The sequence below is a fragment of the Callospermophilus lateralis genome, chromosome 3 (assembly GCF_048772815.1).
Source record: "Callospermophilus lateralis isolate mCalLat2 chromosome 3, mCalLat2.hap1, whole genome shotgun sequence".
Taxonomy (NCBI): domain Eukaryota; kingdom Metazoa; phylum Chordata; class Mammalia; order Rodentia; family Sciuridae; genus Callospermophilus; species Callospermophilus lateralis.
Window position 1 is genome coordinate 10,285,492 of NC_135307.1, and position 24,385 is coordinate 10,309,876.

The window sequence follows — 24,385 nt, forward strand, 5'->3', positions numbered from 1 at the left end:
TAAGGATGAAAATTCAATTTTTTTTCTTTGTAGAGCTAGGGAATCAAATCTAGGAGCACTCTACCATTGAGCCCAAATAAACTTGGTGATTTTTGGTACTAGGAATTGAATCCAGACATTGCCACCAAGCTACATACCCATTCCTTTTTATTATTTTCTTTTAAGTTTTGAGACAGGTAGGGTCTTGCAAAATTGCCAAGGCTGGTCTTGAACTTATGATTCTTCTGCCTTAACCTCTAGTGGCAAGCACCTACATGCCCAGCAAATTAACATTTTTTAATGTTTCATCAAGAACCTTCTGAACTGTGTAGTAAAAAAAATATGACATGTACAATATGGAGCCACCTCTGCCTTGACTGATCCTAAGGCACTAGCAGCATTACTCAATTACTCACCATTACTTTCACACTATCAGTGCAAATGCCAGAAGTAAAAGACATAGTATCTCATTATAAAGATCGTAGGTACCCTCTAAAAGGATCTCAGTGACAACCTCCACTCCAGGCATCCACAAATAGCACTCAAGAAACACTGCTGTAAGTATAGTTACTAACCAGAAGATCCCAGTTCTGCCTTTTATGGCTACATGAAACTACCCTAATTCCCTTTCTTGTGACAGCTTCCATAATGTTTGGGAGAAAATCTCTGGTCTCCCCTTTAGCAAGACTTAATGTCTTTTCCAGTAATTTCAATATTCTTTGTGGCATGAATGCTTGGTCATTGATGTTGATTACTCTCCTTTATGTCCTTTTATTTAAAGTATGATAGCCACAACTCAAGTGATTTCTCTTTTACATTTATACAGGGACTATATTAATCTTCTCTATATTATTCTAGTTTTCATATACTCATTTTGCTGAACTAAAAATTTAATAGAAACTTATACCTTCCTTCCTCAAAGAATGTTAGAAAAAAGCAGGTGCATTTAGATTTACTTGAAATTGCTCCATGAAACCATTTTCTTTAGAGTATACATTTCCTCCATTTTTATTACTGACATAATTATCAAAATTAGGAGTCCCTTTTCAAAAATAGCAATGAACTGTAAGCTAACACTAAATCATCATGACATCATTTGAACATTTATCTGAATTCCTTCTAAACTGAAAAACTGCCACAAAAAATCTTGTTTGATCTGGGCTCCCCCCAGGGCATTTTTTTCCAATTCCATGATAATATGAATCAACAGAAAAACCTCACCAATTTTAAATCGTTACTAAAAAAGTATTCTAATTACAAAAATAATTTGAGAGGTCTCTAAACAAAATATCAGGGGTGAGTGAGTGAGGCTGGGGCACAAGAGGGAGTCAGAAGATACTTTTTTCCAAATAATTATGTAAAATGCGATAGATGTCATTAAAGGCATGTGTCAAAATTAAAGTCTCACCTTTAAAGACACACATATATTTACTTAACTTTTACATATATATATAAATTTCTTTTTTCTAGTTATAAATTATATTTGCAAAAACGAAATTGTTCCTACTTTCACAAAGTTAAGCTGACTTAACACTGGATGCCTAGAAACCATAAAATCTTTACCTTGAATTTGATTTAAACAAAACGTCAACTGTCAATGACACGCTTCGTTTGGAATACAAAGATGAAGAAAACTCAGCCTTTCGTCTTTTTAAAAGGGGCACTCTAAACACCTCAAAACTGGAAGGAATGCAGTCTCACAGTGAGGGCCTCTACACTGCTGAATATAAGCAGAGTAAAGGCTCTAATCTACTTTTTGATCCCCAGAAACAAGTTTTCAAACTGCATCTTGTTCTTAGGAGGAAAAAAAGAGGGAGAGAAAACTTTTTAAAAACCTTGTAGGGCTACCTAAGTACCCGCTGTAGGCCTAGAGGATCAGAGTGGTCAGGGAACGAGCTCTAATAAAGCTGCAATCGGGGGCGGAGAGGAGCGTCCGTGGGCATCGAGGGCGAAGGACGCCGAGGGGAATCCCGTGACCCACCCGGACGAGACCGAGCACACGCACCGGTGGCGCCCGGTCCCGGAGCACCGGGAGGCCGCGGCGGGGCCGCAGGAGCGGGCCTGGAAGCTCAGACCCGGTCTCACCCGCGCTCATGCAGGTTTGCACAAGGGAAGCGGAAGTGGGTAACTCAGGCGCACGACAGGGGCGCCCAGAGAACGGGAAGAACGGAGGGGGCCCGACGGAGGCTGACGCGCCGGCGGCGGCGAGGGCCAGGAGGAGCGAGCGCAGCGCCCACGAGGAGCGGGCCCGCCAGACGCGCTGCCCGGCGCCGTTCCGTACCCAGCGCCAGCTTAGCAGCGGGAGCAGCACCGGCTCTTCCGGAAGGGGAAGGCCCCCAGCCCGACGGCCGCGGCCCGGCCAGGAAGGGGTGAGAGAGGCAGGCACCCGGCGGCGGCTGCGGGCCCGGGCGGCCGTCCGCCGGCAGCGGGCAGGGCGCGGGCAGGGCGCGGGCCGGGCTCGCGCTGCCCCTCCCCCTCCCCGACGCCCCCGAGGCCCGGCCGGCGTGCGAGAGCAAACAGAACACGAATCACTTACAACGGCATCGTCTCCTGCGCCGGCACCGCCCAGTCACTTCCCCCCCGCAACCGCCGCCGCTGCCGCCCTGGGCATGATCCACTGAGGCGGGAGGGAGGGGGGGGCCTGCCTCAGCCCTGGGTCCAACCCCACTCCCGCACCCGCTCCCGCCGCTTTAAGCGCTTCTCCTCCTTTCCCTTCGTCCTAACATGGCGCCCGAGCGCTACCACAGCAACGTTCTAGAACCGCTGACGCCGCCACGCACGCCGTGCGCGCGCCTGCGCACCAGACACCCGGCACCGCGCCGCCTCACGGGAAGCGTAGTTTGCGAAGCGACCGTGGGCCCTTCAGTTCCCACCCTGATCCTCTCACGCTTCCGCGACGAGTGTCCGAGGCTCCGGACGGCAGTCTGCCCTCAGGCGGGGATACCCTTGTGGCCAAATGGGGGCGACGCGGTTCCAACGGCGCGGGAAGGTTCCTCAGCGACCCCCGGCCCCCGAGGCGCCGCTTCCGGTGCACCGTGCGGACCCGCCCTTCTCGCCTCCCGAGGCGCTGGCGCGTGAACCATGTGCTGCTCGGGGGCGCGGGTGGGTCGCTGCCTTGGGTTATGACAACTTGCTCAACTGCACAGTAGTTTACCGAAGGTAGGAGTCATGCTTACTTCATAGGGTAACCGAGGCTTTATGCGGTGAAGCCAGAGAGGTGCTTAGCTCGGAGCCTGGCTCGGCGCGCCACAGCGTTGCTAGGACTCGCTCTCTTCTGCGGTACTGCGTTCCGCCGACGGAGCTCCTCGTCCGTCGGGTCCACTGATGTTCCTGACGTCTGTAGGCAGGCTCTCCGCAGATATTTATTGAGTGGATAAGTTTTGCTAGATCGGATTGTGATGACAGCCAGTTCTGCAACACGAGCTACTTGATAAAGCTGTCGGTAACTACTGAGATTTTAGCAAAGGCTGTTTTGAGCCGAATTTCCCCCCAGGCTGTGTTTCCAGCCCTTAATCTCTTTGGGGTGGGACCTAGAATTCGACCTTCTGCCTTGTCACCGGTAAAAGCTTGAAAAGGTGCCTGAGGCAGCCCCTGCACTCTGACGCTCTTTCCCTCTGTAAATTAGAATGGACATTCCAAAGTGTTGCACAAGTTAATAGGGGTAGGGTGGGGGTCAGATGAGTAGGGGAAAGCACTAGCCTGAAGTTTCAAAACTCTAAATATTTTTATATGCACTTATAAATCCTCAGAAGATCTGACAAAGGACTTATTTTCCTTCTAGGACTAATGATTCAGAATGTGAAAAGCGCAGGCTGTAAATCTGTATGCCATATTTGGCTGTTAACCACTTGAAATGAGGCTGTTCCATTTAATATGAGCTGTAAATGCAAAATACACACGGATTTCGGAGATTTTAGCACAAATTAATAATGTGAAATACTGTAATCAATTGCTTTATATTGTTTACATGTTGAAATAATGTTTTGGTTCTGTTGCATTAAAGAAAATGTTATTAAAGTTAATCTCACCTGGGGGGCTGGCATCTCCAAAAAATTTGAGGATATGAGATTCAGAGAAATTCATAACCTATTAAGGCTGCAAATCTAAAAGTGGTCAATGGAGTGCTGGGATTGTAGCTCAGTGGTAGAGCCTAACATGTGTGAGACCCTAGGTTTGATCCCCAGCACCACATAAAACTAAATAAACAAAAGTATTGTGTCCATCTACAACTAAAAATATATTTAAAAAAAAAAAAAAAAAAGTGGTCAGTGAAGTCCTAGGCCAGGGTCCCGACTGGGGAACTGTCAAATGAGGTCTATTTGCCCCAAAAAACAAAGAAAAGGTAACATTGAAAAACATGAAAGGAGCTTTACTCTTTAAAGCATGACTGTACTGAGAAAACAAAGGCCCTTAGCCCAGAGACTGAGAATGACTTTGATGTTTTATAGGGGAATAGGGGCAATGGTGAGGGGGTCTGCATAGCTGGCGGGATTTCATAAGCTGCCAAAACAGGTGATCTTGACCAGGTCATTATCTCAGGATTGGGCAGGCAGGGCTTGTCCCAGAGGAGAAAGTGCTATTGCCTGGTAGGGAGCTGGTGGTAAGGTTGACTCATCACATGATCATTATCCTATCAGACCTTGTTTCTGGAATCCAAGGTGACTCGGAGCAAAGAAGATGAATGCAAAATGCAGGCAGAGATGCCAAGTCTTTAATCCTGCTTTTAACCATCCATTGGACATTTGAAGAAAAAAGTAAAGAGTCTTAAATCCTTGATACTGAAGTTGCTCATAATAATGTGTCTGAAGGTGTTGAAAGGAAAGTGAGGAACGAGAGACAGGTAAGCAAGAAATGAAAGACAGAGACCAGGCAGACATAAACAGGAGAGTTTATATGTCAGAGATGTCAAATAAAGGCCATCTCTCTATAGTGGAAAGAGGCAAAACAGGCTTGGGTTCCAGGACTTTTATGGGGCAGGCTCAGGATCCTACTGCAGGTGGTTAGGGGTTAGATTGGTATGAGGGAGTGGGAAAGCGAAACTTCTCCCTTAAAATGGTGACTGTCACTTAAGATGTCCTTCCAGATGCTAAGCAAGGACCTTGTAGTCCCACTTTTTTGTTTTTTTATTGGGCCCCTTAGGAAACAGGGATGTAGGTCAATCTTCTATAACTTCCACCTGCTGGGAAGGGGCAGCATTTGAATCCCTCATTAGGGGCACGGGATGTAGGTGACCATTGTCCAAGTCATAGGATGGCTATGACTGAATGGAAAGTTGAATTAATCAGAAGCCAAACGGAGCGGGCAGCTGAGAGGTGAGTTAGGTGGGATTCTGGATTGGGAGTTCCCCATGGTGAGTTGGAGTGTTGGAGTGGCTAGAGGACAAACCAGAGTGAGAAAGGGAGCAGCAGTGAAAGGGGTGGTCACCACGCAATTCACTAGCCCCAGGGCTGAAGCCTTTCTGGGACTGAGAGAAGGGAGTCCACCTACTATTTCCCTAGTCCCAGGCTTTGCCCATAGAGAGTCTTGGTTGCCTGGCCAGGGCTTTTGTGAGCTCTGCTGAAGAGCTGAGAACCAAGACCTGAGAGTGAACTTGCCAGGCGGAAGGGATGGGAAGGTCGAGAGTCTTGGTGCTGGGCCAAGATCTAGGTTAACTTTTGTCGCTAGAGAGAATTGTCTGAGTGGTGGTGGAATGCAGTCCCCAGCGGCCCAATTTTGGTGAGGGATTGGTGGTATTCCTGTAACAAAAGCTGGTTTATAGTTTGGCTAGAGATTTTTTTGGATCCATTTTTTAATTTTAGTTTATGAGTGCTCTATATGTTGGGTTTGATACACACACATAGACAAGACAGTACACAGAATAAATGAGTGAAGGCCTTATCACTTTTAAAACTAATAGATTAAGAGCTGAAGGGAAATCAAGAAATGAGAGACAGGTAAGTAAGAAATAAAAGGCGGAGATCAGGCAGACATACACAGGAGAGTTTATTATTTGTCAGTGCTGACAAATAAAGGCCATCTCTATAGTGGAGAGGCAAAACAGGCTTGGGTTCCAGGACTTTCTTGGGGCAGGCTGAGGAATCAGAGCCCAACTGCTGGTGGTTAGGGGTTGGGTTGGTATGAGGGAGTGGTGAGCCTTTCTCAGAAATGCCCTTGGGCGGGAAAGTGAAACTTTTTCCTTAAAATGGTGGTTGTCACTTAAGATGGCCATCCAGATGCTAAGCAAGGACCTTATAAGAGCCAACTTTGTAAATTGGTCTCAGAGCCAAATGGAGTGTTAGTTAGTCCTAGGAAAAAAATGATATGACCATTAATTACTTCATTAAAGTGATATGAGAGAAAGAGATAGGGAGGGGGGAGAGGGAGAAAATTTTGAAGTCATTCTGTGTTGTAGCCAAGGGAAAATTTAAATTGACCTTTTTTTGTTTTGTTTTGTTTTTTTAAGTTTTAGGCCTTTTATCAAGCCTGCTGAGTCTGCCCTTTGTATTTCAGTGTTGGCTTCAGTGTGGCCTTGGCCAGGGACATTGCTGCCCAGGGCTTTACAATGTACTGTGCCCATAGAAGCAGGGAGGAGGGTTCTGCATCCCTTGTTTGTCTGGGTCTCTGGAGAATCCAGAACTTTAGTGGCAAGTAGAAGCTGGTGGGGTGGGGGGCAAGAGGAGCCCAGGGAAGGCTAAGAGTGAGAAAAGAGAGAGCCTGCACATAAGGGGTTTCCTGCCATTTTCCTGAGCGCTTGCAAACGTTATGAAGATTAAGGACCCTAATGAGGCCGGAGTGTAGATGAAGAAGAGCACCAGGTGAATGGCAGAAGGTGTGTGGTCACTGTCCTAGGCCCTCAGGCCAGGATCCCAAAGCAACCCAAATCCCCAAGGGGAGAGCAAAGTCGATGGGAGAACTGATGGAGTAACCGGCATCAATGAAAGAAAAGTGGCGCAGAACTAGTCACACACCCACCTGGGATAAGAATCAGGTTTATTGTCAGGAGCCTGACAAGGCTACTCTGCAAAGAGAGGGCAGCGGCAGCAAGGAGGGACACAGGTGTTGTGATTGGGCCAGAAAATGGAGGGGGGTTTGAGACGACGTGAATGGCCTCGTGGTGTGAGGCGATCCCAGCCAGTAGGGTCCACCTGGGAAGGGGTAATGGGAAGGCACTGGCAGATGGAATAGAGGACAGTCCTAAGGTGAGGATGAGGATTAGGGGAGCAGCAGGTGAGTCTGGATGGAAGTGTATATGAGAGGAGAAGGAAAGTGTCACCCCCAACTTTGTAAGGATGTCCCTTCCCATAGGGGAACCAGGCACTGTGGAATGACCAGAAAGGAGGGGTAAAAATTAGAGAGCCAAAAGCGCAAACAAGGCTGGGTGTCTGTGAGGGTTGTAAGGTTTGCCCTCTACCCCACAACAGAGGTCATAGAGCGAGTGGTAGCCCCAGGACTCCTTGAGGACTAAATATGTAGCCCCAGGGTCTAGGAGGAAGGAGACAGGCACACCTGAAATGCACAGTTACTCTGGGTTCCCACGAAGTGAAGGGAGTGGTCAGGTGATGGGGACCTGGGCCTCCTCAGTCCTCTGAAGTTAGTCTTAAGAGTTGGAAAGGGGAGCCAGAAGGGCCGCGTGGCTGGGAGCCACAAGAGCTTGAGGACAGTCAATGGCCCAGTGTCCCTCCTGATGGCATTTAGGACAAGGGCCCGTAGGCTTACAAGGCTTGGGACATGTACAATCCCAGTGACCCATCTGACCACATTTAAAACAGGGTCCAAGTGGTCCTGAGGGATCCTTCCGCGGGCCAGTGGAACCAGGGACAGATGCTGGGTCTGGACGGACAACTTGAGCGAGCATCTGATATTTCTGCTCCCAGGCCTTCTCCTCTCTCCCGTTATACACCTAAAGGCCACTCCCACCACCTCAGCTTGGGGAGTTAGGGGCCCCCTCTCGAGGTGCCTTAGTTTGGCCTTAATATCGGGGAAACTCTGGGAGGAAAAGCAATCATGAGAGTTGTCTCCCATCTGGAGTCTCGGGGACCGATTAGTATGTTGTAATAAAGCCTTGGTCAGGTGGTCTAGCTGAAGGGTCTTCACTCTTATCTGCGAAGATTTCCTGGAGCCTTTCACAATTGATAGCCTTAGGGGCGGCCTTTCTAAGTCCTGCCAGGAGGCGAGTAATGAATTGGGTTCCACTAGTCACTCCTCCAGGTGAATTATAATCCCACTGGGGTCCTGATTGGGATCCCGTCAGTGCTGATTGGATGGGCAGTGGGGGTCTGATGTCCCCATCGGCATAATTTCTAGCTTGCTCCCAAACTCACTGTGCTCCTCGGGCAGGAGGGTGTTAGACAAGATCATATGGACATCAGGGAAGTTCAAATCGTGATTGGGTCAGATACTGAAACTCTTTGATATATGTACTTGAAGTGGGACTTGAAGTATCAGACCCAAGCTCCTTTTCTATTGTGAAAGTTTTGACAAAGAGAAAGGCACCTGAACCTGGATTACACCATCTACCCAGCCACCTGGAGTAGAGGACACAGAGATGCAGGTTGGGCAGCAGCAGCCCATGAATGTGTGGTAGGAGGGCAGAGGGGCCCAGGGGACAGTGGCCCAGAGGCTTCTTTAGAAAGAGAATCGTGGTATGGCAGGGGTTCATCCGCTGGGTCGAAGGAGAAGGAGTCCTGGGTAGGATCTTCTGTCCCTTTGGAAGCAGACTTAGGGGAGGTGAGAGCTCAGAGGACTTGTGCAGGAGTTGCAGAGAGAGGGCTTGTAATGCAGAGAGAAGACCTGAACATAGGATATCTCTTTCCATTTTCCAGAACGCTCACGATAGTTGAAAATGCCTCTGGTAATATTGGGATCTAGAGTGCCGTTAAGTGGCCACTTAGAGTCATTGTCCAAAGGATCTTGAGGCCAGGTCTGATTGCACAAGCGGATAAGTTTTGGGGGGTTTAGGTCAAGGGTGAGAGAGATGCTAAGTTAGCAAGGAGGCAGCCTGGGGCACTGTGGGAGGAAATGGATGAGGAGCTGCCCATGGTGAGTTTAGAGGTGGGGTGTCCCCCAATCACCTAGTCAAGAGGAGGGTTATGCTCAGGGAGTTGTCACCACTGCTGGGTAAGCATTGGGGCAGGACCCTGTAGAGGCACTTGGGCACCCGGCCAGGACTATGTAGAAGGGGCAGAAGCCCACAGAGATTAACCCAAGGCTGAGAGATCATCTCACCAGGATTAACTCCCAATCACCCTTGGTGGTTTTTTTCTCAAAACCCAGAACTCAAATAAAAGGCCACCTATAGACCCGGTGAACAATAGGGATCAGCCATAGCCGTGAAAGCTGTGGCTGGGGATATCCCCGACCACACAGTAACCTTGGGAGTCCCAGGACCTGTAGGTCGTTTAGGTCAACTAGAGAACAGGGTCTTATCTGCAATGTCCAGGGGTGGGTGTGGAGAGGACATTTGGCAGAATGGGGGGCCTGGTCTCCTGATGGAATCTGGATTGGGGCCCGGGGGATGCTCAGTTACCCTCGAAGTGGGGAGTGGGCACACTGGGGAACCCGATCCCGGGTTTCAGCTCCAGAATGAAGGGAAAGCAAGGAACGAGAGGTGGGTATGCGAGAAATGAAAGAGCTGCGCACAAGAGTTTATTTGTCAGAGTGACAAATAAAGGCCGTCTCTATAGTAGAGAGAGGCAAAACAGGCTTGGGTTCCAGGACTTTTATGGGGCAGGCTGAGGAATCAGAGACCAGCCGGTCCTACTGCAGGTGGTTAGGGTTGGGTTGGTGTAAGGGAGTGGTGAGCCTTTCTCAGAAATGCCCTTGGGCGGGAAAGTGAAACTTTTCTTAAAATGGTGGCTGTCACTTAAGATGGCCATCCAGATGCTAAGCAAGGTGTGCTTTATGAATTAAAGAATGGGAACTTCAGCTCATACTGTCCTTTGCCAGGCGTCTCAGAAAATATTGAAAAAGAAACAGGTGGACATTAAACCTTTGTGCTTTTGGCCTATAGCTGTTCCAAATAAGCTGTTTCGGCCTTCCCTAGCATGAGGGAGTTAGCAATGTAGCAGAAGTGATGAATATTTATTTAGTACCTAGAATGTGCTAGGTATCATTCTACATGCCGGAGATATTTACAAAGAACTACACAAGGGGATGGAATCAAGGTAGATGTCACATGAGCTGTAACTTTTGAAATATCCTGATAGAAAAGTCAGGATTTGGGCTGGGTGGGATGGTTCACACCTGCAATTCTAGCAACCAGGGAGGCTGAGGCAGGAGGAAAAATGGACAGACAGGCAAGAAGGGCACGTTAAGTAAAGGAAACAATTAAAAAATAGAAAAGTGTAAATAATTTTACATTTATTTGGAGAAAGAGATTTTTGAAGTAACTCAACAAGGAATGTCGTGGGGAGTAGTCAAAAGAAAGCTGAAAGTGAGAGGTGGAAGATGAGGGCCTTTCATTCAGCACCTGGTTGTTGTGTGCCTGCCCTGTGCCATGACTGTGCTGGGGGGAGTGGGGTTTTACTTTTCACTTTAAAAAATAAAATCACAGCCACAGTGGCACACACCTGTAATCCTAGGCGCTCAGGAGGCTGAGGCAGGAGGATCATGAGTTCAAAGCCAGCCTCAACAACTTAGCAAGGCACCAAGCAACTCAGTGAGACCCTGTCTCGAAATAAAAATATAAAATAAGGCTGGGGATGTGGCTCAGTGGTTGAGTGCCCTGAGTTCAGTCCCCTGTACCAAAATAAAATAGATTAAAAAAAAAAAAATCCCAGACCCACATAGCCCTTACAAAAAGGGTGAGGGAGGACAAATAATAAGTTCATAAACAGACAAGGGAATTACAGAGTGTGCTAAGAGCCACAAATAAAACATACAAAGTGACAGAATGAGGGGAGATCAACTCCAAATAGTGTGGTCAAAGAAGTCAAGGCTTTTCAGAGTAGCTGAGACCTAAAGCTACCCTAAGAGATGTAGATTTTGCCTTTTTGTGAATAGGAGAGCCATGGAAGATTTTGTAACAGGAGTGAGATTTCATTTGTGTTTTTGAAAGTATAGGAGGGAATAAATCTGAACGGGGGAAGTTTTGAAGGTATGAGTTAGTTCTTACCAGTTCAGGTGAGTGAGGGATGATGATGCTTAAATAAGGAAAAAGGGGACAATTTGAGAGAGATTTATGAGGCACTGTTTATCCTGGAAAGGAGAAGACAAAGATGACTTCAGAGGTTCTAGGAAGGGTGACAACATGGATGCAGCTACCAGTAAATGAAATAGGAAGCAGGAGGGGAATGGGGTGAGTGCCTGAGATCCGGAGCCTAGTTTGAGTATTGATTTGGAAGTGCTGTGGGGCCTTCACAAATGGCTTTTAGGCAGTTAAAATGTGCTTTGGGAGCTGAGGAGAGAAGATCTGGGCCAAAAATAGAGATTAAGAATTCTGAAGGCAAGAATCATAGGTTGGAGTCATGTTTCAGCTCTGGTAGGACCTTAAGCACACCCACCCACTACTCCAACTCAAGTTTCACATGTGAGTAATTCACAGGGTATTCACCTGTCACATTTAGGACCCAATTAAGAAAATAACTTTAGCCAAGGAAGTGAGGAGTGATGAGGCCAATTACCAGTATATAAGAGTCGCTGGACCGTGACCCTTGTCTCACTTGTCCTAATGTCCCTCTGTAACAGTGGTCCACTTTATGCTTTGAATATAGCCCTGGCTTCTCTGCCACTGCAACTTATTTTTTAAGTGAACATGTTTCTTTCTCTTCCTCTCTCCCTGCTCCTCCCTAATCTCTCCCCCTCCCTAATCTCAGGGGAAACAGGATCACCTTTCTTTCCCATCCTAGGCAGAGTTATCTGTCTCTGAGTATACACCACCATAGAAATAATCCAAACTCAGGGGACGGCACCAGAAGATCTCAGAAATGACTGCCTCCCAAATTTACAAGTGAGTTACAACTCTAACAGAGAATGCCTGGAATACAGCCTTTCAATCACCTCTCTTAAAGCCCCCTTCCTGCTGATGGGCAGAATCACAGACTTTGGGACAGGAGTCCCCAGTATTTCTCCTTTGCTAGTAAAGCAATAAACCTCCTCTTTTCTTTTTCTCAAAACCGAGTCCTCCTCATGGGTGGGCATCAGAGACAAGGACTAAGCTTGCAGCAGTATCTCCAGCTGCTGGAGTGTACACTACCATGGGCCCTTTGCTTCATTGCCAGTGTTTTCTGCTGGCTGCTGAGAAGATGTGTTGTACTGCTATCTTTTTTTTTTTGTTTTTGTTTTGAGCTCTATTTTGTATTTTTATTTAGAGTCGGGGCCTCAGCTGAGTTGCTTAGTGCCTCACCATTGCTGAGGCAGGCTTTGATCCTCCTGTCTCAGCCTCCCAAGCTGCTGGGATTACAAGCATGTGCCACCACACCCAGCCTACTGATATCTTAAGTATTATTCAGGTATCCTTTTTTTTTTAAGTTTTTATATATATATATATATATATATATATTAGTTGTAGGTGGGCACGATGTCTTTTTTTTTAATTATTTTTATGTGGTGCTAAGCATCGAACCCAGTATCTCACCTGCACTAGGCGAGCACTCTACCACTGAGCCACAACCCCAGCCCCTATTCAGGTAGCTTTTTTTGTTTTTGTACTAGAAATGGAACCCAGGGACACTTTTTTTTTTTTCTTTTGAGAGAGAGAGAGAGAGAAAGAGAGAGAATTTTAATATTTATTTTTTAGTTTTCGGCAGACACAACATCTTTGTTTGTATGGGGTGCTGAGGATCGAACCCAGTGCCCCGCGCATGCCAGGCAAGCGCCCTACCGCTTGAGCCACATCCCCAGCCCCAGGGACACTTTTGAGACAGAGTCTCCTGAGTTGATTCGGGCCTAACTTAGTTGTTGAGGCTAGTCTGGAACTTGCAATCCTCCTGCCTCAGGTAGCATCTTAAATAGAACAAGGTCATAAAGAGATGAATTCCAAAGCTGGTTTACAAAGTCCACAGTGTATGAAACCAAAAAAAAAAAAAAAAAAATGTTGTTGAGAGCAGAACCTCCTCGTATATTGGGAGCTACTTGGATTGTAGCTGGTATCATTTAGGAGGTAACAGTCGGAGATACTGTATGACTTGGAGATTCTTATTAATAATAAAGTTTGATGGTTCACTTGGCCAATACTTTACAAAATTAATCAGAAATTGTATTTAGAAGTTACTAAAGCAGTGCTTATAGCAGCAGCAATATACTAAAACTGGAACAATACAGAGAAGGTTAGCATGGCCCCTGCCCAAGGATAACACACAAATTCACGAAGTGTTCAATATTTTTTTTAAAAGAATTGTTTACTGATTGGCAGCCATTATAAAGTCAAACAACAAGTGCTGGCGAGGATGTAGGGAAAAGGGTACACTTGTACATTGCTGGTGGAACTGCAAATTGGTGCGGCCAATTTGGAAAGCAGTATGGAGATTCCTGGGAAAGCTGGGAATGGAACCACCATTTGACCCAGCTATGCCCTTCTTGGAGTATTCCCTGAAGACCTTAAAAGAGCATACTATAGGGATACTGCTACATCGATGTTCATAGCAGCACAATTCACAATAGCTAGACTGTGGAACCAACTTAGATGCCCTTCAATAGATGAATGGATTAAAAAAATGTGGCATTTATACACAATGGAGTATTACTCAGCACTAAAAAATTGCCGCAGCCCGGATGGCTGGGCAAAATAGCCGGGAGGTGACGAACAACTTGTGTAGATTGATACAGCAGGAATGGAAGCCGTTTATTGTAGGACCTGAGCGGTATTTATACATTCCATATAGCTTATCTAATTAACATAAACTCGATACAGTAGTCAACCAATAAGGAATCTCCACACTTAATGGCTCGCTGGAGTTACTTCACAAACCACTCCCTCTGGCATTTTGCCAGGCGCCATCCAGACTTGTTTACAGACTCTAACATTGTGGTTTGTGAAGTAACACAAGGAAAATTACCTTGTGCACTGTTAATTATCCACTAAATACATTAAGTCGAGAGACAAAGAGACAATATATAAAGAAACTTAACTTAGGAGAGTTTCCAGTGTTGTCTCCATTATCTGATTCTCAAGACCTGAGAACCACCAGACTGATGTCATCCTCACATACCTCACCATGCCCACCCCTCACTAGTTTCATTTAAAAGAGGAGGTTCCACACATAAATCAGTTGTTCCTATACACCACTGCTGAATTGACTGAAAGAGAAATTAGGAAAACTCTCCCACTCACGATAGATTCAAAGAAAATAAAATACTTGGGAATCAATCTATCAAAACAGGTGAAAGACCTCTACGATGAATACCTTTGTAGAAATAGAAAAAAAGCAGTCATAAAATTCATTTGTTAAAATAAGAGGCCCAGAATAGCCAGAGCAATCCTTAGTGAGAAAAACGAAGCAGTAGGCATCACAATACCAGACTTTAAGTTACACTACAGAGCTATAGTAGCAAGAATATTGTGGTATTGGCACCAAATGACATGAAACCAATGGAACAGAATAGAAGACACAGAGACACTCCCACATAAATACAGTTCTCATACTAGTCAAAGGCGCCATAAACATACATTGGAGAAAAGAAAGCCTCTTCAACAAACAAATGGCACTGGGGAAACTGGGAATCCACAGGTAGCAGAATGAACTTGAACTCTTATCTCTCGCCCTGAACAAAAATCAACTCACAGTGGATCAAGGACCTAGGTGTTACACCAGAGACCCTGAGCTACTAGAAGAAAATGTAGGCCCAACTCCCCATCATGTCAGCTTAGGAACTGACTTCCTCAACAAGACTTCTAATGTACAAGAAGGAAAATCAAGAACCAATAAATGGGATGGTATTAAACTAAGAACTCCATAGCAAAGGAAATATTCAAGAATATGAAGTGAGAGCCTACAGAATGGGAGAAAATCTTTGCCACCCACACCTCAGGTAGAGCACTGATCTTCAACATCTTCTAGCAATTAGAGAAATGGAAATCAGAACTACACTGAGATTCCATCTTATTCCAGTCAGATGGCAATTATCAAGAATACAAGTAAAAATAAGCGTTGGTGAGGATGTGGGGGGGGGGGGGGGGGAGTACACCTACACTGTATACCAAAGTAATCCCCCCTGAGGACTCTCCACCACCCCTTGAAGGGATAGAGTGCTTGCCTAGCACATGTGAAGTGCAAATTGGTGGAACCACTCTGAAAAGCAGTATGGAGATTCCTTAGAAAACTTGGAATGGAACCACCATTTGACCCAGTTATTCCACTCTTCTGTATCTACCCAAAGAACTTAAAATCCACATACTACAATGGTGCAGCCTTATAAGTGTTTATAGAAGCTCAATTCACAATAGCCAAGCTATGGAACCAACCTAGATGCCCTTTAACAGATGAAAGGCTTAAGAAAATGTGAGATATATATACACACACACACAATGGAATATTACTCAGCCATAAAGAAGAATGAAATTGATAGCATTTGCCAGTAAATGGATGGAACTGGAGACTATCATACTAAATAAGCCAATCCCCTCAAAAATCGAAGGCCAAATTCTCTCTGATTTGTAAATGATAATACACAATAAGGGTGGTGGAGGGGAGAATAGAAGTTCATTGGATTAGACAAAGGGGAATGAGGGAGTGGGGATGGGAATAGGAAAGACAGTAGAATGAATCAGACAACTTTCCAGTGTTCAACTATGAATACACAACCAGTGGAACTACACATCATGTACCCCCTCAAGAATGGGAACTTCATGTATGTATGTCAAAACACATTCTACTGACATGTATATCTAAAAGAACAAAAATTTCTAATTGTATATGGACACTATATCTTTATTTATTTTTTTATGTGGTGCTGAGGATCGAACCCAGTGCCTCACATGTGCAAGGCAAGCTCTTTGCCACTGAGCTACAGCCCCAGGCCCTAAAAAGAACAAATTTTAAAAAGTCGTATTAGGGCTGGGGCTCAGGGGTAAAGCGCTTGCCTAGCACATGTGAGGCACTGGGTTCAATCCTCAGCACACAATAAAATAGGGGTATGGTGTCCATCTACAACTAAAAAAAAAAAAAAAAATTCACATATTAAAAGAGCAGCCTGAGAACCCCTAGAGAGTCTCTTGAATTTCTCTTGAATGTGTGTTCCCTGCTTTCCTAGATAAATCTCTGTGCCTCTACTGACACTGCTGAGAGTAATTTCCATTGTGTATGTTAAGAAACCCACTTCTCCTGAGTTGAGATCCCCCTTCTGCAGTTCTTTTGGACCCTCTTCTGGTGGTATCTCTTCTCTATTGACAAACACATGAGAAAACTTGTTTCTGTTTTGTTTTGGGGGGTATTGGGGATTGAACTCAGGGGCACTCGACCACAGAGCCACATCCCCAGCTCTATTTTGTTTTTTATCTAGAGACAGCGTCTCACTGAGTTGCTTAACACCTCACTTTTGCTGAGGCTGGCTGAGAACACTTATTTTTGAAAATGAAGTCCCTGATTCTAAAATAAGCACATAAAGCCAAGTAAAAGCTTTACATTTATTGAAATTTATCACTTAACACCTCTTCTTTTTTTTTTTCCTTTTGGTATTGGAGATTGAACTTGAGGGGATCTTAACCACTAAGCCATTCCCCAGTCCTTTTTATTTTTTATTTTGAGACAGGGTCTCAGTAAGGGGCCTAAATTGCTGACACTGGCCTTGAATTTTTTTTTTTTTTTTTTTTTTGAGGGGAGTACCATCGATTGAACCCAGGACACTTAACAACTGAGCTACAGCCCTTTTTTAGTGTGGCCCTAAGCAACTCAGGGCCACACTAAAATTGCTGAGGCTGGGTTTGAACTTGTGATCCTCCTGCTTCAGCTTCCTGAGCTGCTGGGATTACAAGTATGTACAACCATGCCTAGCAATATTATCATTTTGATACCTGAGGTTGAACCCAGGGGCTCTTTACCACTGAGCTACATCTCCAGTCCTTTTTTAAATTTTTAATTTTGTTTTTTTTTAATATTTATTTTTTAGGTGAACACAATAGCTTTATTTTTTATTTTTATGTGGTATTGAGGATTGAACCCAGCGCCCCATGCATGCTAGGCGAGCACGCTACCACTTGAGCCACATCCCCAGCCTTAATTTTTTTATTTTTTATTTTTTATTTTGAGAGAGGTTCAAAATTGCCCAGGTTGTCCTTCAATTTGCAGTTCTCCTGTATCAGCCTCCCAAGTCACCATGATCACCATATCTGGCTGACTTTACTATTATTTTGAGGTAGCATATCAGCTCTTTAAAGGAATTATTAAAGCACAACTTGAACAGTATTCAAATTGCAAGGCCTTTGAACTCCCCCCTCATCTCTGTAATATTCTTTCCCTATTGAATTTTTATAGACATGCCCAAATAACTGTCAGTAAACCAAGATACAGTGTATCATTAATGTCCAGCTACCCAACAGGCTTCCTCTTAGCTGATCAGCCTCTATGGACACCACCAAGCAACCACTATTCTGACTTTATCACTGTAGGTTAATTATTATCTTTTCAACTTTATATGAATGGAATTATATATTATTCACCCGTGAATTTAACAACTTTTTTTTTTTTTTTTTTTTTTTGGTACTGGGGATTGAACTCAGGGGCACTCAACCACTGAGCCATATCCCCAACCCTGTTTTGTATTTTATTTAGAGGCAGGGTCTCACTGAGTTGCTTAGCGCCCCACTGTTGCTGAGGTTGGCTTTGAACTTGCCATTCTCCTGTCTCAGCCTCCCAAGCTACTGGAACTACAGGTGTGTGCCACTGTGCCCAGCTTTTTTTTTTTTTTAATTTGTTTTGATGGTGACACCCATGAGACATTGCATCTCTGGCGAACGTCTGTGTAATTGGAGGAGGGCAGCCTGGCAGCGGCACCTATACCCGGCACGGCTACATCTTTTCCTCACTTGCGGGCTACCTGATGAAGAGCAGCAAGAACAGTGCACTTCCTGTGGTATCTGTGATGAGAGAAGCAGAGTCCCAGTTACTTCCAGATGTGGGAACTATTGTAACCTGTAAGGTCTCATGCTTTGCCAAAGCGCACATCCTATATGGGCTCCACACCACTGAAGAACTCCTTCCCGAACTATCAGAAAGGAAGATGTCCGAGCATCTGAAAATGATAAGGTTGAAATTTATAAGAGTTTCTGCCCAGGTAACATTGTTTGGGCCAAAGTGATCTAAGTGATGCGGAGTCCAACTACCTGCTGATCACTGCCAAAAATGAGCTGGGTGTGGTGGTAGCCCACAGTGAATCAGGTGTCCAGATGATTCCCATTAGTTGATGTGAGATGCAGTGTCCTAAGACCCACACTGAAGAATTCCGGAAAGTGGCCAGAGTTCAGCCTGAATTTTTGCAGACCTAAGATGGTACATTTTACCCCACGGAGGGGGTAGCTATTTCTAAGAGTACGTGTTGAAAATAACATCAAGATGCCATGGTCTTTATTCAGATACCTGGGGTCAGCCAGTGACCACTTCTAGGAAAATCTGCCAGTAATTTACTGTAGGTGGAATGTTATTTTTATGAACCTTTTAGTAAATTGGATTCTTGAGGATAAAGCTTCTCTTTGGGGGAATTCCAACAAACTGTAACTTTGAAGATAGCCTGACAGGCCTTTTAAGTATATATATTTTTGCTGCAACAAAGAAAACATTTTTATTAAAAGGAAAAAATTATTTGTTTTTTTATTCTAATTTGTTATATATGGCAGCAGAATGCATTACAATTCACATTACACATATAGAACACGACTTTTCAAATCTCTGGTTGTATATAAAGTATATTCACACCATTCGTGTCTTCATACATGTACTTAGGGTAATGATGTCCATTTCATTCTACCATCTTTTATTTATTTTTTTTTAAAAGAGAGAAAAAGGGGAAGAGAGAGAGAATATTTTTAATATTTATTTTTCAGTTTTCGGCGGACACAATATCTTTGTTTGTATGTGGCGCTAAGGATCGAACCAACCGGGCCGCACACATGCCAGGCGAGCGCGCTACCGCTTGAGCCACATCCCCAGCCCGCATTCTACCATCTTTTATACCCCTGGCCCCACTCCCTCCCAACCCTTAGCCCTATCTAGAGTTCATAGAATCCTCCCATGCTCTTCCTCCCAACCCACCACTATGAATCAGCTTCCTTATAACAGAGAAAACATTTAGCATTAAGTTTTTTGGGATTGGCTAATTTCACTTAGCATTATATTCTCCAACTCCATTCATTTACCTTCAAATGCTGTAATTTTATTCTCTTTTATTACTGAGTAATATTCCATAGTGTGTATATACCACATTTCTTTATCCATTCATCTATAAAGTGGCATCTAGATTGGTTCCACAGTTTAGCTATTGTGAATTGTGCTGCTATAAACATTGATGTGGCTGTGTCACTGTAGTATGCTGTTTTTAAGTCCTTTAGGTATAGACCGAGGAGTGGGATAGCTGGGTCAAATGGTGGTTCCATTCCCAGCATTCCTTAGCAAGAAGAGTGAAGCAGGTGGCATCACTATACCAGATCTTAAACTATATTCCAGAGCAATGGTAACAAAAACAGCATGGTATTGGCACCAAAATAGACCAGTAGACCATTGGTACAGAATAGAGGACACTACCCCACATAATTACAGTTATCTTATATTAGTCAAAGGTGCCCAAAACATACATTGGAGAAATGATAGCCTCTTCAACAAATGGTGCTGGGAAAACTGGAAATCCATATACAACAAAATGAAATTAAACTCCTCTTTTTTCTTTTTTTTTTTTTAAGGTACTGAGGATTGAACCCTGGGCCTCATACACATCAGGCATGTGCTCTACCACTGAGCTGCGACCCCAGCAGTGTATCTAAATTCTTTTACTAACATTATGTCTGTCACATTCTTCCTGTTGTTGGAGGTAATGGTTTATTCTTTGCTCTCTTTTTGGAAGAGTGCTGGGGATTGAACATGAATACAAAGCAGACACTCTACCACTGAGATACATTCTCCAGTCTCCAGTACCCTGCTTTTCATTTCTGTGTATAATTATTTTCTTGTGTGACTTGAACACAGTATGTATTTTTCCCTTTGGTGAATACTTTCCACAGTTTGGCTTTTATGAATAAAAGTGTTCTTGTTCATGTCTTTTGTTGGATATAAGCACTGATCTCTCTCGGTTATAGAGTAGTTCCCCCATCTTAAGGGGATGCATTCCAAGACCCCTATATTTGTGTTAATCAACTTTCCAGGACTGAAACAAGTGTCTGAGATAGTCAACTAATAAAAGAAAATGTTAATTTTGGCCAACAGTTTCAGAGGTTTCAATCCATGATCAGTTGGCCCCTTAGCTTTGTGAGCATGGAAGCCCTCCATGGTGGGAGCACATGGTAAAGTAAATCTGCTCACCTCATGGCTGGGAGGTGAAAGAGGAGGAGGAAGGGCTGGTTCCCACTTCCACTTCTAGGGTACACCACCTAAGACCTGGGGACCTTCCCCAGGTCCCACCTCTTAAGGCTTCTGCTACTGCCCAGCACACAGCTGAGGACCAACCTTTCTACACATTGGGGGACATTTCAGATCAAACTATGGGGATGTTTATTTCTATACATAAAAACTAATAAAATTTAATTTATAAATTAGGCGTAGTAAAAGATTAACAATCACTTATAGTAAGAATGAACAGTTATAACAGTAAGTTGTAATGAAAGTTATATGAATGTGGCCTCTCAAAACATTGTAGTGGAGATCTCAGCAACATCAGCACTCAAGTTTTTTTTTCCTTGTTAAGAACATTCACCTTTTCTCTTAAATACTTTACGGCTTGTCTTTGGCATATTCAAATTTCCAGCATCACTATTTGTTATAGTGTAAATCTAAAATGTCCCTCAAAAGCTCATCCCCAGAGTTGAAAACTTCATCCCCAGAGCACCAGTGTTCAGAGGTGGAGTGATTGGATCAGGGGGCTCTGACCTCATAAATGGATTGATTGATCCATTTATGGTTTCATAATTGATGGAATATTGGGAGGGGTGGACACCTTAGGAGGTGGGGCCTAGTAGAAGAAGTCATGAGGGTGTGTTCTTAGGGGTATATTTTGTTCTTGGCCTTTTGTCTTTCCCTCTCTCTTTCTTCCTCTCACCCTCTCCCCTCCCTGCCCTGCTTTCTGGCTTCCATAAGGTAGGCAGCTTTGCTCCAGGGTCTCAGTGCTAGTGCTGGGGATTGAACCAAGGCACTTCACCAATGAGCTTTATCTCCAGCGCTTTTGATTTTTTTTTTTTTTTTTTTCTGAGGCAGGGTCTCACCAAGTTGCCCAGGCTGACCTCCAGCTTGTGCTCCTTCTTCCTTAGCCTTCTGAGTAGCTGGGATTATAGGTGTGCCCCACTGTGTCTGACCCTGCCTGTCTTTTTGCTATTGGGTTGTTTTGTTTTATGGGGCTGGGATTTAACCCAGGGGTGCTCTACCCCAGAGCTATATTCCCAGATCTGTTTTTTGTTGGTGGTGGTGGTGTTATTTTAGTCTTGAGTCAGGGCCTCTCTAAATTATTGAGGCTGGTCTCTAATTTATGATCCTCCTTCCTCGGTCTCCCTGTTGCTGAGATGGCAATCACACACCATTGCACTGGGCTCTGCCATGTCGTTTTCCTTAACACAGGCCCAAAGCAACAATGCCAAGTGGCCGTGGACTAAAAACTGAAACTGAGCCAAAATGAATCTTTCCTTGTTTAAGTTGATTTCTCTCAGGAATTTTGTCTCCATGACATAAAGCTGACTAATGCTACTCTTGTCTTTTAGGACCATTATTAAGTAAAAAAAAAAAAAAAAAGGGTAGGGGGGAGGGGTTTTACTGGAACACAAGCACCATGATACCATGGCAGCCAGTCTGATGACTGACACAGGTACTAGGTGACTAGTGGGCACCTAGCAGAAACATCTTGGAAACCAGACCAAGGTCAGACAGTGGAACAGCCCAAGATTCCACCAACCTACTCAGAAGAGTACACAATTTAAAATGTATCAATTGTTTGTTTGTTTCTGGAATTTTCCAATTAATATTTTCAGATCACAGTTGATCATAGTAATTGAAACCGCAGAAAACGAAACCACAACCTGCCGCAGTCTGGCTGGGCACAAAATCATGAGCCACTCACAGCTTTGTAGATTCAAACAGCAATTCTTTATTCCCAAACTCACACCAGCCCTCTCCAAACACGTTCTCGGGACAATCCACCTTCTCTGCCCAAATCCACCTCCTCTGCCTCCCAAATACTCTCTGAATCCCCGGAGAACTCAAGGGGAACTCAGGCAGCAGGATACGCCCTATTCCCAGCAGGAATAATCTTAAACCTGGAACCGCCCTAAACCGGGAATTCCCTAAATCCAAGGAGAGCCTAAAACCCTGATCCGCCCTAAACCCGGATCCGCCCTGGTCCTTGAGCAAGGTCACCTTGCATGCAATGTCACTGCAAAATGTCTAAGGCAAGTCCTATTTCCACGAGTCCTTCCACTAAGCAACATGGGGTACGCTGGCAAGGAAATTGTCATACCTACTTGGCTAATGGCTCTCGGCAACAACCCAGGAAGACTACCACATGCTGCAAGTGGAACTGCAGCTTTAGTGAGTACTCCCAAATGGTTTTCCAAAGTGCTGACACTAATCTGCATTCCCACCAGCAAGGCCTGTGGGTCCACGACTCCACGTCTGGCCACACCTTGGTAGTATCACGCCTTTGATTTCACCAGATGGGTGACATCTGGCAGGGTTGCATCAGCACCTCATTGTGGTTTTTATTTGCATTTCTCTATTAATTAATGATCTTGAATACTTTTTAATATGCTGATGGTTCATTTAGGTATTTTTTATGAAATTGCTAATCAAATTTTCTGTTTTTAAGTTGGGTTGTCTTATAGACTTATAGAAATTGTTTTTATATCCTGAGTATAGTCTTCTGTCACATACATGTGTCGTAAATATTGTCTCCCATCCTGAGACTCGACTTCTCAGTCTTCAGTCTTCTTTTCTTTTTTTTTTTTTTTTTTCTTTTTGTGGTACTGGGGATGGAACCCAAGGCCTGACACATGCTAGGCAAGCGCTCAATCACTGAACTACGTTCCCAGCCTGCCATTTCAGTTTCTTTCATTCTTCCTTTTTGCTCTGCTGGTGCTGGGGATTGAAACCACTGAGATATACCTCCAGCCCTTTTTATTTTTTATTTTGAGATAGGGTCTCATTAAGTTTCTGAGGCAGGCCTTGAACTTGGAATCTCCTTGCCTCAGCCTCCTGAGAAGCTTGGATTACAGTATGCAACACTGTACCCAGCCTTCATCTCTTAAAACTGCCTTTAAGAGGGCTGGGGTTGTAGCTCAGGGGTAGAGCGCTTGCCTGGCACAAGTGAGGCCCTGTGTTTGATCTTTAGCACCACATAAAAATAAATAAATAAAAATATTGTGTCCATCTACAACTGAAAAAAAAATTGCCTTTAAGAAACCTTTACCTGTGGGGCCTGGTGTGCACCTATAGTCCCAGCTACAGGGCAGGTTGAAATGGAAGGATTGCTGGACCCCAGGAGTTTGAGACCAGCCTTGGCAACACAGAGAGACCCTAATCTCAAAAAAAGAAATATTTGCCCACCCTAGGGTTATGAAAATATTTTCTTATGTTTTATTCTATTCTAGAAACTTCTTATTTTGATTTTCATATTTCATATGATTCATTTCAAAATAAACTGTGGCCCAGGCATGGTGACACATGTAGTCTCGGCTACTTGGGAGGCTGAGGCAAGAAATTCATGGAGTTCCTGAGTTTGAAACCAGCCTGGGCAACATAATGAGACTCCTTCTCAAACAAACAAGTTGTATACAATAAAAGTAGAGGTCAAGGTGCAGCTTTTATTTTGGGGCGGTGCTACAGATTGAACCCAGAGTCTTGAACATGCTAAGCACATGCTCTATCACTGAGCCATGCCATGTGGATCTCCAATTGACCTGCACCATTGACTGAAAGACCACACTCCCCACTGAACTGACAAGGTTCTTTTGCTATAAATCAGGTGTAAGAAAATCTGGTGATTGTAACTGTGTGGATCCATTTCTGGACTCCTGTTCCATTGACTCATATGTCTGTCCTAATTACTATAGCTTTATAATCAGACATAACACCTGGAAAATCTAAGCCTTCCAGGTATGTGGTTTAAGGTAGCTTGGTGGTAGAGTCCTTGCCTAGCATGCACCAGGCCCTGGATGTATCCTCACCACTGCAACAAAACAAAACAAACAAAAAACCCAAGATTGTCTTGAGTATGACAGATCTTTTGCATTACCATATGCATATTAGAGTCAGATTAGAAATTTCTATACACAGCATAAAAAAGGAAGAAATAGCTGAGCACAGTGGTG

General features: G+C 44.5%; 1 protein-coding gene, 1 non-coding gene and 1 pseudogene across 5 annotated transcripts in view; 2 read left to right on the forward strand and 1 right to left on the reverse strand.

The window, feature by feature from the left end:
• The window catches only part of Papola (poly(A) polymerase alpha), a 63,189-nt gene extending 60,440 nt beyond the window's left edge, over positions 1 to 2,749 (reverse strand). For all 4 annotated transcript variants that reach the window (XM_076849684.2, XM_076849681.2, XM_076849682.2 and 1 more), the window contains exon 1: positions 2,516 to 2,749. In XM_076849684.2, coding sequence (XP_076705799.1) covers positions 2,516 to 2,523 — 8 coding nt within the window. In that variant the 5' untranslated portion in view covers positions 2,524 to 2,749. The remainder of the gene's footprint in view (positions 1 to 2,515) is intronic.
• A 10,427-nt stretch (positions 2,750 to 13,176) lies between these two features.
• LOC143395984 (U6 spliceosomal RNA) lies at positions 13,177 to 13,281 on the forward strand. Its single transcript, XR_013090888.1, has one exon. It is a non-coding gene; the product is annotated as a U6 spliceosomal RNA (small nuclear RNA).
• A 4,529-nt stretch (positions 13,282 to 17,810) lies between these two features.
• Positions 17,811 to 18,560, forward strand: LOC143393602 (exosome complex component CSL4-like; annotated as a pseudogene).
• The last annotated feature ends 5,825 nt before the right edge of the window (positions 18,561 to 24,385 follow it).